The sequence below is a fragment of the Mastigoproctus giganteus genome, chromosome 4, assembly GCF_048544385.1.
Source record: "Mastigoproctus giganteus isolate SK-2022 chromosome 4, ASM4854438v1, whole genome shotgun sequence".
NCBI classification, from domain to species: domain Eukaryota; kingdom Metazoa; phylum Arthropoda; class Arachnida; order Uropygi; family Thelyphonidae; genus Mastigoproctus; species Mastigoproctus giganteus.
In genome coordinates, this window is record NC_143578.1 from 78,391,365 (window position 1) to 78,404,769 (window position 13,405).

At 34.4% G+C, this 13,405-nt stretch overlaps 1 protein-coding gene across 2 annotated transcripts in view; it reads right to left on the reverse strand.

Moving 5' to 3' along the window:
- LOC150086857 (GRAM domain-containing protein 4-like) overlaps nt 1-13,405 on the reverse strand; it is a 216,734-nt gene that overhangs the window by 57,171 nt on the left and 146,158 nt on the right. For both annotated transcript variants that reach the window (XM_090371631.1, XM_090371632.1), the window contains 3 exons: nt 13,171-13,325; nt 3,284-3,389; nt 3,061-3,151 (listed from right to left, as the gene is read on the reverse strand). In XM_090371631.1, coding sequence (XP_090227757.1) covers nt 3,061-3,151; nt 3,284-3,389; nt 13,171-13,325 — 352 coding nt within the window. The remainder of the gene's footprint in view (nt 1-3,060; nt 3,152-3,283; nt 3,390-13,170; nt 13,326-13,405) is intronic.

The window sequence follows — 13,405 nt, forward strand, 5'->3', positions numbered from 1 at the left end:
TAAAGAGTATTATTATGTGATGCGCTAAAAATGATGACAAATCAGTTTCCCATTATACATTCAATGGGGGGAAGACAGAGAGAGAGAGTCATTAATGTTGCCATGCCTACCTGTCCATCAAATCGTAGCTGACTGATAATTATCAATTATTTTTTATGTTTTATATGTACTATTATTATATAGGGATTAAATCATCTTATTTACTGAAGACCTTACTATATTCAAAAAATGTGTACATTGCCAAATGGAACTGAATTATATCTGTCACTGGGGCTCTTTCTCCCACTGCATTTGCTATGCCCATGTTTCGCACAATAACCCCTAGTAGTGTACTAGTTTTATTGTATATGGGGTTTATTGTGCGAATTCCTGCAGTCTGAGCCAGTTCCTTTTCATACAGTTATGCTCTTTCCTGCAGCCCACATTAGCCATGGAAAAAACTGAATGGCAAAGTGATGTGCCAAACTTTTACCAACAGCATTAGAGGACACCTGTGTTTTAGCTTTTCATCCTCTATGTGTGGCTGTTAAAATATTTTTGAGAGGTTAATTTCAATTGGAGTTCCCCATTCCTAGTACTCGAGCTGGTTCTGCATTTGTCATGCTCATCTTTCACAGCAAATTTTTACAATTCACTGCACTTCAGCAACCTCAAAGTGAATGACAACAGTAAAAAATTTTTACTAATAAAAAGAAGAAACATAGCTAATAATTTTTGTTACTTTATGTTGAGCCTTCCCTTGGGGGCTTGTAGAAAAATTTAACGCGAGTTTGATTAACGCATTTTTCAGTTACCGCTATTTGGAAAAATTATACCACTTTTCACTTTACACAATGCAAATTTCTGATTAACGCGATCTTTTTGTTTTTTATGCGATAGTTGAAAAAGATTTGAATCACGCATCAGATGGGCAATAAACAAACGTTTGCCTGCTGCCCGCCTCAGTGTGTTCCCTCAACGGTCTAAAGAAGACATGTTACATGTTTATCTCCCGCTAATAAAATAAATGCAGACTTGCATTTAAAATTCAAATTTTTAAATGAGCCAAATGAAAATGTTACTGCGAAGGAGATAACGGTAAAAGAACTAGAAGAAATCTTTTGTATCGCAGAGAACTTCAACCAAAAGGTTTGAGGTTCTCTGCGATATTTATTTCGCCAGGGCCCAGAGAAGATTGTTGTCGGCTATTGGAAATTGACTGATGAAAAGAGAAAGTCAACACTGTTCAAATATTTCAGCAACAGTCATTTCTTCATTGTGCATTTTATGTCAGAGGTTCCCAAACTTTCTCGGTTCACGGCACACCTAGACCAAAAGAAATACCTAACAGTTCCATTTATTAAGTAGTTAGGTCCAAACAACTTAATAAGAAATGTTGAAACTGTGAACTACCTCGAGTAATAGTTCGCGCGGTGTCTGACAGATGTCGAGTATCACTGTGTTTCCCTCAAAAATTTAAAATATTCCGCAGCACAGTTTGGGAGCCACTGTTTTATGCAATAAACATTTAATTCCATATTTATTTTCAATACCTTTTACATTGTATGCAGTTAAAAAGTTATTTAAAAGGTATTTTTAAAATTCTTTATGGACATTCCAGAAGGTCAAGAACCAATTATAATTTTTCCTATTGATTATTGTATTTGATTAATGCGTTTCCACAACTGATATGACTGGCATTGTCACAGCAATGAAATTTAACCAATGGCCCAAGAGGAGAAACACAGAATTAAAAGAAAATAATATATAAATAAAATAATCAAAATTAAAGGGAAAGTAAAGAAATAAACAAAAAAAAAATACAGAATTTATTGGGTAATAGTTTTTCTTTGAATCTAAGTTGATCATTCCGAAAAAATAAGTGGTTAGAAACAATGCATCACTGAAAAGTAAACAAAAATTTAACAAAAAAAAAAATAAATAAATAAAATAACAGAATTTATATAATCAAGTCTTTCCTGGCCCCCCTCCCACTTGAACAAACTTATTGCGTTTTAAATTAATTCATTTTTTTCATACATTTTTTTTTTGTCTGAAAATTACTCAACTCAGCCAATTCATTAATAATGAAACATTCTTTGTTATTTCTGTCAGGAGTGTAACAATGAGAGGTCCAGGGAGCACTTAGTGGTAACTGGACTTGCCATAGCACACAGTGGCATCACACATTTGAATTTTTGCAAAAAAAATTTTTATTACACATCATCATGTTCGAACTGAATCGTTCTAATGTCCTACATTTTTTTTAATGCATTATTTATTTTCTTTTCAAGCAGCCTCCTTTGTTAATATTTTCTGTAAACAGAAAATGACTTAAGTGCACACACAAAAAAAAAAAAAAAAAAAATAGAGCGAGAGACCTGACAAGTACATATCTACTTGTGATGTTTGCATCGCACTGTGTGACTAGTAATGGTAGCAAAAACAAGAATTAGCAATTTGGGTCAGCACATACAAGAAATTTATTGAACTTCTCCACAGCACAACTGTTGTTTCTCACACTGTCTAAATTAATGTGTTACAAAGATATTCACATGTCTTTTGCAACAAAACTAAAAGATTAATTAATATTTTAAATGAGAATTAGAAAAATTCTGCACAGTGTTAGCAGAGTATTGGACAAAATATTTCTCTTGAGTAATTCATACCAACATGCTCTGTAGTTGAATGGATACTTTGCATCTGTTGAAATCAAAACAGATGATGTAAAGAATTTCATCCCTTGAACTTCAAATTAATGAGGTTTTACTGTATCTAATAGTAAAAATGTCTGGAATGTGTTAATTTGTACTTAATTTTTCTTTCACAAAGTGACAGTGAAACCATTCTAAAAGTACTTCAGAATTGTATCGTTAAATTCTTGCTTAGAAAAATCTTCATTTTATACAAAGAAAATAAATACTTATACATTAAAAAATGTAGGTAGTCTGAATTAATGAAGTCCAAACCAGTGAGATTTTACTACATAAGCAGGGAGGGGGGGAGAGAGAGAGAGAGAGAGAGAGAGAGAGAGAGATTTAAAAAAAAGGGGGGGGTCAATGGTAAAGAGTTATATCTAACCTGTTAGTAAGATATAGACGTCCATTTTTGAAGGCAGACGTCAAAGATTTATCCTTGTTAATGAGAGTGCATCTTCTTCCTCCATGCCAAACTGAAATATATAAAAATAAAATAATAGAAATCTGGAGGTAGAAGTTATCAATTAAATGATTTATGGATGTTTATTTTGTTCACAAAAAACACTCAATAAGTTATATAGCATGCTCTTACATAAATTACGTACAAGGTAGGGGTGTTTCTGATGGAGGGAGATTGAAAAGTTCGCAGAAGTTTTGGTTTTCTGTAGTGAGAGAAGGAAAATTGGTGCCACTGCCTTGATTCAGGACCAGCTGTGGAGAAATAAGAAATTCATTTGTGGCTTTTTGATATAAACTGCAACTTAAAGAGAAAATAATTCAACAAAACACTATTAAATCTTAATGCCACTATGTTTGTGTGGGGGAGAAACAAAGGTTTATTTAAAACCAGCTTTAATGAGAGATATTGGAGAGGGCACTGACTGTCTTTACAAGTTCCAGCTGCGAATTACAAGCTCCAAAAAAGCATAAGTGTTTTGCCATTTTATTTACTTAATTGTTTGTCATATTATATTGTACTTTATAAGAAGCTTTATAGTTTTACTTACACTTATTTTTATTTTAGATTAGATAGTTTTTATAGGTTATTACTAAATATTTGTAAAACTGTTGTTTTGTTTGAATCTTGCAGCCATTGTTAGAGTATAGAGAAGGGTTTGCCAAACTTTTTCAAGTGAGAACCGGTGTTTGTAGATTTTTTTTAGGACATTTAACATACCAGTAATAATGCAATTAGGTATTCATTAACATCAGTAAATATAAATAAAAGATTGGTAATTCATTTCTTTGTTTATTATCAAAAGTTTACATAAAATTGATATATTTTTGAGTCTGTTTTTGGGAAAATAAATATTTATTTAATGAGTAGGATGATGCTGTTTTCCATTACATAGTAATTTTAAATCAGGGGAAAAGATGTCAACTTGATTCTCAAATCTGGCTTTATGTTCAATCTGTTCCAGCATTTGTTTTTTTAAAAAAACTAATGTTGAGAATCCAGTTTCACATTTGTAGGTTGTTACAAATAGCATAAGAAATTTCAGTGCTTTTTCTGATAAACACTTATATTCTTCACGGCAACTTAGTCAAAAATTTATCAATGAGACCTGATTGAAGGGTTCTTTTAATGCCAGTTCAATAACAGAATCAATTTCTTGTTCATTGAGACAGAATTCTTCCACATGTTTCACATTAAAAGTAAATGGGTTTCGAATCCACATTTTACTGCTGTCAATTGGAGGAAAATATTCTTGAAAGTTTTATTTCAGTTCCAAGAGGTGTTCTTTAATTGCCGTAGAAATTTCAGCTAGAATGTCACTTTGAACATACTCTTTTTGTAATTTAGTTAAACTAGGAAGAAAATTATAATTCCCCTTTTCAACTCTAAGTACCTACAGATGAATTTTACTCGTAGCTGCTTCTACTTTTTCCTGAACTTTAAAAATATTTATATCAACACCTTGTAAATTTAAATTTTAGGCATTTAAAAAACCAAAAATATCACATAAGCAGAACACCTAAACTAACCAATTAAAATCGTTAAACCTGTCTTTAAATTCGAATATTGTGCCCTTTGCTGATGGAGGATGTTGCTCCAAAAACAATAAGTACTCATTCTTCATTTCGATTAGTCGTTTCAATATATTCCCTCTTGATAACCAAATTTCACCGTGAAGATGTTCATGATTGCTTTCTAATTCTTTGCATAAAGTAGAGCTGTATTCAAAACCAAAGCCTTTTTTTTTTTTTTTTTTTTTTTTACAGCTAACGCTTCTCTGTGGATACTACAATGCACCAATTCACAATCTGGAGACACCTCTTGGACCCTCGGAAAAAGTCCTGTATGGGAACCTGCCGTTGACCGGGCGGCATCGAAACTCAGTGTGACACATTTATTCCAATCGATCCCACTTTGAGTTATACAATTATTGATTAATTTAAAAAGTTCTTCAGCCATTGTTCTCGTTGGCATGGATTTACAAAACAAAAAATCTTCACTAATGGTGTCCTTAAAATCACACCATACAAAGCACATTAAATTGGCATTATCTGCTATGTCTGTACTTTCATCCACTTGTAAAGAAAGAAACTGAATGCGCTTTATGAGAGTTTCCTCAATATCTGAAACTCTTTATGAGAGTTTCCTCAATATTCCTCAATACAGAGAGAGTAATACTATTGATCTGGTTATCAGCAGTGATTATTCATGCATTAGGAATTGTCAGATAAAGGCAAATCCCATATCAGTACACTCTGATCACTACCACTAGTTGGTAGTGATTAGTGTACTGATGTGGGATTTTACTTAAAGATGTAACTGCCATCAGTGGTAAAGGGAAGGGGTTTTGCTTTCGTAGAGGTGACTACACTGGTCTCAAACAGTTTTTAAATTCTGTACAGTGGGACCAACTGATGATGTTACCAACAGCAAATTCTAAATGGGAAGCATTCAAGGAATTAATCATGGAAGCCGGTGGTGGCTCATACCTCTGATGTTTGAGAGTACTGGTTCTTAAAGTTACATTAAATTGCCTTGGTTATAACACATGTAGACACACAAGTCTTAATACACATGTAATAATAATAAGCAAGTTAAAAATACTACAAAACATTAACTAGACATTTAGCATTAACAGATGAACTTTTATTTAAAAACAAAATCCATTCTTCGGTTTTTATTTGTTGAAAATAGATTAATAACTTTTACATTCAAGTTTGGTGCGCTGCTGACCAAGCTTTTCTCTATTGAAAGCAGTGCTTGAGCATTTAGCCTTTCCTGATTCATAGTGCTCATAGTTCTTTTTAATGTCGAATGGCACCGAGTTCCGATGACTATTTCAGAGTTCAGGCTCTGAAATAGTCATCGGGAATGGTCAAAAGAACTTCTATGAGTTTTGTAAGTTCACCAAGAGCTTCAGCTAGATTATTTTCTGAGATAAATTTCAGCAAGTTAGTTAACTTGCAATAATTGTGTAGATCCTGTCTGCTATTGAAAACTTGTAATTCCATAAGATGTTTTTCTCTTTCGATCATGGGATGTGCCTCAGTAGTCTCCCATACCTCTTCCATGGGCATTTTTGTATGAAAAATAAAGTTCTCCTTGTTAAACAGAAATTAACTTCTTTGTAAAAGGATATCTCTCACCTATGTCAACACTTATATAGTCGCATACTTCCTTCGCTTCAATGTTTGTCTTCTACCTGCTCATATTCCTGCACAAAAGTGGCAACCAGCCTGCACATTAGCCAGTGTCAATCTGTAAATGGATGTCAGATGAACTAATGAGACTTGTGGCAGAGAATAAAAATGCATGGGTTGCATATGAATTATCAGGCAATACAGAAGCCTATGGTAGATATAAACTAATCTGTAATCAAGTCAAAAAAGGAGGTTAGACAAGCGAAGGCAGATTACAAGAAATCTATGGCAAAGGATGATAAGAAAAACAGCAAGATCTTTAGTCATACACCCTAGAAGGAAGGGAATGAATCAGATTGGTCCACTTGATATCGATGGTTCCAGTGTTGATGATCCTGCTCAGATAGCTGACAATCTGAATGAGTATTTGGCATTCACACATGAGGAGTTATTAAGGGAGGAGAATGTCAGAAGTTCATCAAACTGTAACAGGGTGCTTAATGATTCTCTGAGAGCAAAGTGGAGGGGAAATTATTGAAGTTAAACATATGAAAGGCACCGGGGTGGATGAGATCTATCCAGTTATATTAAAGGAGGTGGCAAAGGTAGTAAGCAAACCCTTAGCCATAATTATGAGAGCATCCGTGGACTCACATCAAATCCCCACGGAGTGGAGATATGGAAATGTATCTCCAATTCAAAAAGGGGGTGGGGGTCTAACGGTGACATGAATAATTACACACCAGTTAGATTAACTTCTGTTCTGTTCTGGGGAAAATAATGAAGTCATTAGCATTAGCAGAGGCATATGATGCAAGAAAGCAAGCTTATGCAACATCAGCCATAAAAAAAAAAGAAAAAAAAGACACCTTCCCATTTCACCCATGTATTTGCTCTAAAATGTTTGTCTTAGTTTTGCCTTGAATTTATTCAAGCTGTCAACTTCCACAACAACAACAGATGGAAGTTTGTTCCAGTAATCAACCACCCACTGCCTAAAGACAAATTTTCGCACATCAATTCTACAACCATCTTTCCTCAATTTGAATTTATGTTCCCTCAGGCGATTAATCTGGGCAAGAGGAAGAATCCCATCAGCATTGAGCATGCTCAAACAATTCAAGGCTGTAGACATGTCAATCAGATCACATTGCAGGTTCCTAGTCTCCAGACACTGAAATTTGCAAAACTTAAGCCTTTCTTTGTAACCCTTTGTTACATTCACTAATCTTGTACTCTGTACTCATTCCAGCAGCTCTCCATCTTTCCTAAAATGTGGTCTCCACCAGACCTGTATACAGTACTCAAGGTGTGGCCTGACCATTACCTTATACAAGGGGATAATCACCTCCTTATCCTGTTAGAAAAATTCCTGTAATATCATTGACAAGATACTTGAGCTACTATTGCAGTATCTGCACTGCTCTATCCAGTTATATGAAAGGAAGCGGCAAAGGTAGTAAGCAAACCGTTAGCCATAATTATGAGTGCATCCTTGGACTCAGGCCAAATCCCCACGGAGTGGAGAGATGGAAATTTATCTCCAATTCAAAAAGGGGGATCTAAGGGTGACACGAGTAATTACAGACCAGTTAGTTTAACTTCTGCTTTGGGGAAAATAATGGAGTCATTAGCATTAGCAGAGGTATATGATGACCCATCTGTTCGCTCCAATGTTTGTCTAGTTTTGCCTTGAATTTATTCAAGCTGTCAACTTTCACAATGAAACATGAAGTCACAGGTTAAATTTGCATTGCAGGATCATCTAGACAAGATTATATTAATAATTCATACACAGCATGGGTTTGTTAAGGGAAAGCCTTTTCTGACAAATTTGATTACATACTATGTTGTGGTTACAAAGGAACTGGATGCAAAAAATAATTTTGCTATCATATACTTGGATTTCAGGAAACCTTTTGATACTGTGGCACATTGAAGACTGCTGTACAAATTGGAGCAATGTGCTGTTAAGAGCAAGTTGCTGCAATGGATAAAGGGATGGTCAAGTGGGAGATGGCAATGAGTGGTAATAAATGGACACTGCTCTACGTTTACTAATGTTATTAGTGGGGTCCCCCAGGGTTTGGTGCTGGGCCCATTGTAATTTTGTGTACTTATCAATGATATCGATGAAGGTATATCAGGCTTAATGTCCAAGTATCCAGATGATACAAAGGTTGGCAGGATTGTTAATGACAGTAATGGCAGTGTGCTACTGCAACAGGATCTAGAAAAGTTGGGTAGATGCACTGAGAAGTGGGAACTAAAGTTTAACATTGACAAATGCAAAATACTGCATATGAGTAGAAGTAACCCGACACTAATGTACCCACTTTGTGATACTACAATAGGTGGTAGAAGATGAAAACGACCTGGAAGTAATTGTTTAGTCAGATATGAAGTTTTCTGAGCAGTACAAATAGACAGACAGACTGCCAGAGCAGGTCATGGTGTATTGTCAATGATATACAGGAATTTTGCTAGTAGGAAAAAGGAGGTGATTATCCCTTTGTATAAGGCAATGGTCAGGCCACACCTCGAGTACTGTGTTCAGGTCTGGAGGCCTCATTTTAGGAAGGATGTAGAGTCGCTTGAGTGCAGAGAAGAGCAACAAGATTGGTGAAGGGAACAAAGGGATCCTCTTACCAAGAGAGGCTTAAGTTCTGCAAATTGCAGCATCTGGTCACTAGGGACCTGCGAGGTGATCTGATCAAGGTGTATAAGGCCTTGAATGGGTTGAGCAAGCTGAATTCTGATGGGAGTCTTCCTCTTGCCTGATTATTCGCCTGAGGGCGATATAAATTCAAATTGCGGAAAGACAGTTGCAGAAAAAATGTGTGGAAATCTTCCTTTAGCCAGTGGGCAGTTAATTACTGGAACAAACTTCCATCAGTCGTTGTGGAAGTTGATAACTTAAATAAATTCAAGGAGGAATTTGACAAATGTTTAGAGGGAATGGATGTGTGAAATGTTTTTTTTTTTTTGGCTGAAGCTACATAAGCTTGCTTTCTTGCATCACATGCCTCTACTAATGCTAATATCTATGGCTTATAATCGAAGTGTGTCCAATAGAAAGTCAATGTCTATCAAACGATAAAATTTATTACTTTTTTTTTTTTAAATTGAAAATATTGTTTATGCCTTAGTATCATATTTTAGTTTTAGTAACAAACACTCTCCATACTTGAATTTGGCAGAAATGAAGTTTTTCCATAGAGTCACTCAGGATTAAAACTAGGAAATTGTTCATTTTATGAACAAGTTTTTGGTCTTAAATTATGTGTTGTAACATCAGATTATCTGATATTATTATCTTCAGATTATATGTATTGTCATGCTTATTATAGAAGATAAGATACTTCAAGAAGAAAGCTTTTTTTTCTTTTGTTTTGTTAAAAAAATAATTTTTCCCAAACATCTGGACTTGAGTAATGACACAGAACTGGATTACTATACTGCCTGAAATAAAAGCCAATACAGTCAGTCCTCGTATAGCACGATAGTTGTGTTCCTAGAAACCCTCGTGCAATGCAAAATCGTGCAATATGAACAACAGGCCCTATGGAAAAATAGGGTTAGGTGCCGACCACCCAAGATTGAACACACATTTGTAACCAAAACATTACCAAACACAATAAATAATTGTAATAAAATACGTATTTTATTACGACTATTACGTAATAAAATATTGCTAATGCTTTTGCTTCTATCATAAGCAAACTTGTTTTTTGTTTGATTTTCTATCCAAACAGATGACAGCCATTCCATCTCTTCCAATTCTTTGTGTCTTAATCTAATGGTTTTTAATTACACTGAGTTGTTTCTGCTATGAAAGTTTATTTTCTCTGCATTCTTTGTAATTCTTGGCGTTGCCTCATTCAGGTCTGTAGCATGTGCAATATCACATGGTCTTTCTTTTCGCTCAAAGCATTTCACAATTTCATATTTTTTTTCTATCGACAGAGGCGCACTGGCCATAAGCCTTACCGGGGAAACCCCATTGGGCCGGAGGCCGGTGTGATTTTGGCCATAAACCAATGGTATGAAGCCACTATAAATTTTCCAGGGTAAAAATTTTTGACCCAGTCCGACTCTTTATCGATATTGCTTTTCTTTTTCTCTCTGAAGGAAGCTTCCTTTTCACACCATTTAAGTATTTTACTCAATTTTAGGGAATAAAGCACAATTACAAAACGAGGAGGCACGCTTGATACACATAAACAAAGCTGCGCGCATGTAGCAACTGAATAAATTTTTTTTTAGGAGCATTAGCAACTAAGGCCATATTGCTCCAGGATATGCGGTGGTCATTCCATGACCTTTCCGCATCCTCCGTATTTGGTGGTGATGGACTCGAACCCCGGTCTAATCAAGAAGCGTGTGCTACGCACTGCTGCTCCTTCCCACCTGGCTATGGAGGCGCCCCAGCAACTGAATAAACAACACCATAAAGGCAGAGATACACTATTAACACCTCACATTTTACTAAAGCACAAAAACAATAAAAACAATTTCCAGTTGTGTTTCTGCTAGTGGAATCTGTTATAAACTGGTAGTAAACTCGATCTAATTGCATTTGCAATTATACCGATAGCTGGAATTGTGTTGGTTTTTACATTATTATGGTGAAATGTGTTTTCCCCTTCAATATAAAAAACAAATATATTTTCAGAATCTTCTCTTCATTCCTATCGTGTTGCGTTCGCCTGCCATTTCTTGTAAACACAAAGGCGAATCGTGCATAAGCGAATTCGGTTCGTGTTATATAAGATATCGTTCCCCTATTTATAAATCGTGTATGATCAAATTCATGTAGTGTAAACACATGTTATACAAGGACTGACTGTACTGTATAAGATACAAGAAATTATTACACTACTCTCCCACTTTCCCATGTCTGCAATATCCAGGTTTCTTAGCTGTGACTACTCATGATAAGTAAACAACATGAAACAATCGATTACAATTCATAAATGCATGTTTTCATCATAATTTTACAGAGTATGTACAGGATTCGATATTTTAGAAACCTACTAATCTTTAGCGCATTATCTCAAATTTGGAATAATTATTCAGTATGAGGACATTCTTAAAATTTTTAGAGAATTAATAATTCATTCTGATATTATGTCCTCCTTTGTACTTTATAATCTAAACTAAAAGATTATTTTTGGATGGCAGGAGCCCACTTAGCTAGAAAATATATATATATCATGTAATGAGTTCATAATTAGAATATACAGCAAATACAACCCATTCAAAGAATTATGAAATAGTACAGGATCTAATTCCTTGATTAATTTGTACAGACTATCACTTATGTTTTTGAACAGATATGGCGTGATTATCACTGTGCACAAGATTTAATGCACATATTTCTGGAAACAAAAATTAAGTGTTACATTCAATGTTACGTAATTGAGAATTTTATTAATAAAGAAATGTTAGATGGCATTCAAATGGTCAGTAAACACACAGCATAACAGCATTAACTGCTTCAAAGTCTGTGCCAATATGTTGTTCAAAAACAACATAGTTGGTACAGACTTCAAGGCAATATTATTAGAAACATTCTGAGTCAATATTATTAATGTTTTTTAAGCCAATGTATGCTTTTTTTCAATTGTGGTTACCGACCCTTTGCAATCTTTGTCTACAGTCAACTTCTTATCTGTGGACCAATGAAAATGCCTTCTTTGAGTTTCATATCACATAAACTTGAAAATTGATTGAAAATATACCTAAAACAATTGCCATCCTTATTTAAAGCATTTACAAAATTTTTTCCTTAACCTAATTTGATTAGAAATGGAAATAATGGTGCTTTCATTGAATCCATACTACCTTTCAACCCTGGCACAAGGTTGTCTCTACATGATCCCTCTTCCTTGCATAATGACTTTACAGTTTAATGCACACTTTACTTAACCTCTATTATTCACACAAGAAACATGGCATTTTAGTATTGTTATTTGGTTTTTAGGAGCATTAGCAACTAAGGCGATATTGCTCCGGGGATATGCGGTGGTCACAGGCTCGAACCCTGATCTAATCAAGAAGCATGTGCTACGCGCTGCTGCTCCTGCCCACCCCACCTGGCTATGGAGGTGCCTTATTTTAGTAAAACTTGATGGTTTACATTACAGAGAGTACTGTATTATACTGTACAACCTAGCTGTACATAGAAGCTTAACATCTCCAAGAAGTATCCAATTGCCGAATTGAATATTTTATTAAAATGTTTGAGGTGAATACCTTTCTGGATGCTTTAGATGAATTGATAAACAGTCTCCACTTGATTAATACAACCATATGTTAATAAAAATTGCAATATCATTTTTATGTATTTTATTCAAGAATGAAGAAAATTATGTTCTGTGAAAAATTTGCATGTGATGGAGAGAAATGGAAGTCATTTTTGAAGAAATTGATATAACTGCCAAATTGTTGAACACTTGCATGATCAATGGATTTATGAGTATGAAAACCCATAAATGCTGAACTTTATATCCAGTAATCAAGCATTAAGAAAATTCTTCAGCTTCCAAAATTTGTACAATTCAATGTACATTTTTTTTTTTTTTTTTTTTTTTTTTTAATATTTCAAACAACAGTGGTAAAAGTAATGAAGAGATTAATTGAAAGATCTAATTTAATATCCAAAAGAATAAAATCTGCAGATTTTTGAAAGATATGTAAATAAAGCTTAACCAAACATAGCACACACACAATTCTTCAGTGCTATGCATTTATAAGCAAATAAATTATGTCTATGAATATTTTTAACAAAATATATTCAATATAGTGGTAACATTTTATGGCATTAACAATAGTTTCACACTAAAATATTTTAGCCTTTTCGTTACACAACATATAATTATTTTATTCCTACCCTGTCAATCTCAGCTCGATTGTGTTTCTTTTCTAGCTCAGCATCAGTTGGCAAGGATTTCCACATTCTCAATGTTGAATCATACTTTTGCTGAACTCTTGGAAAGCGATAGAATATACAATCCACCAAAAACAGCTTCACACCCAGATATAATCCTAGAGGAGAGTGTCAAAACAGAAAAATCAATTTTTTAAAATTATATTTCAAAAGTAATGCATCTATTAATAAAAAACAA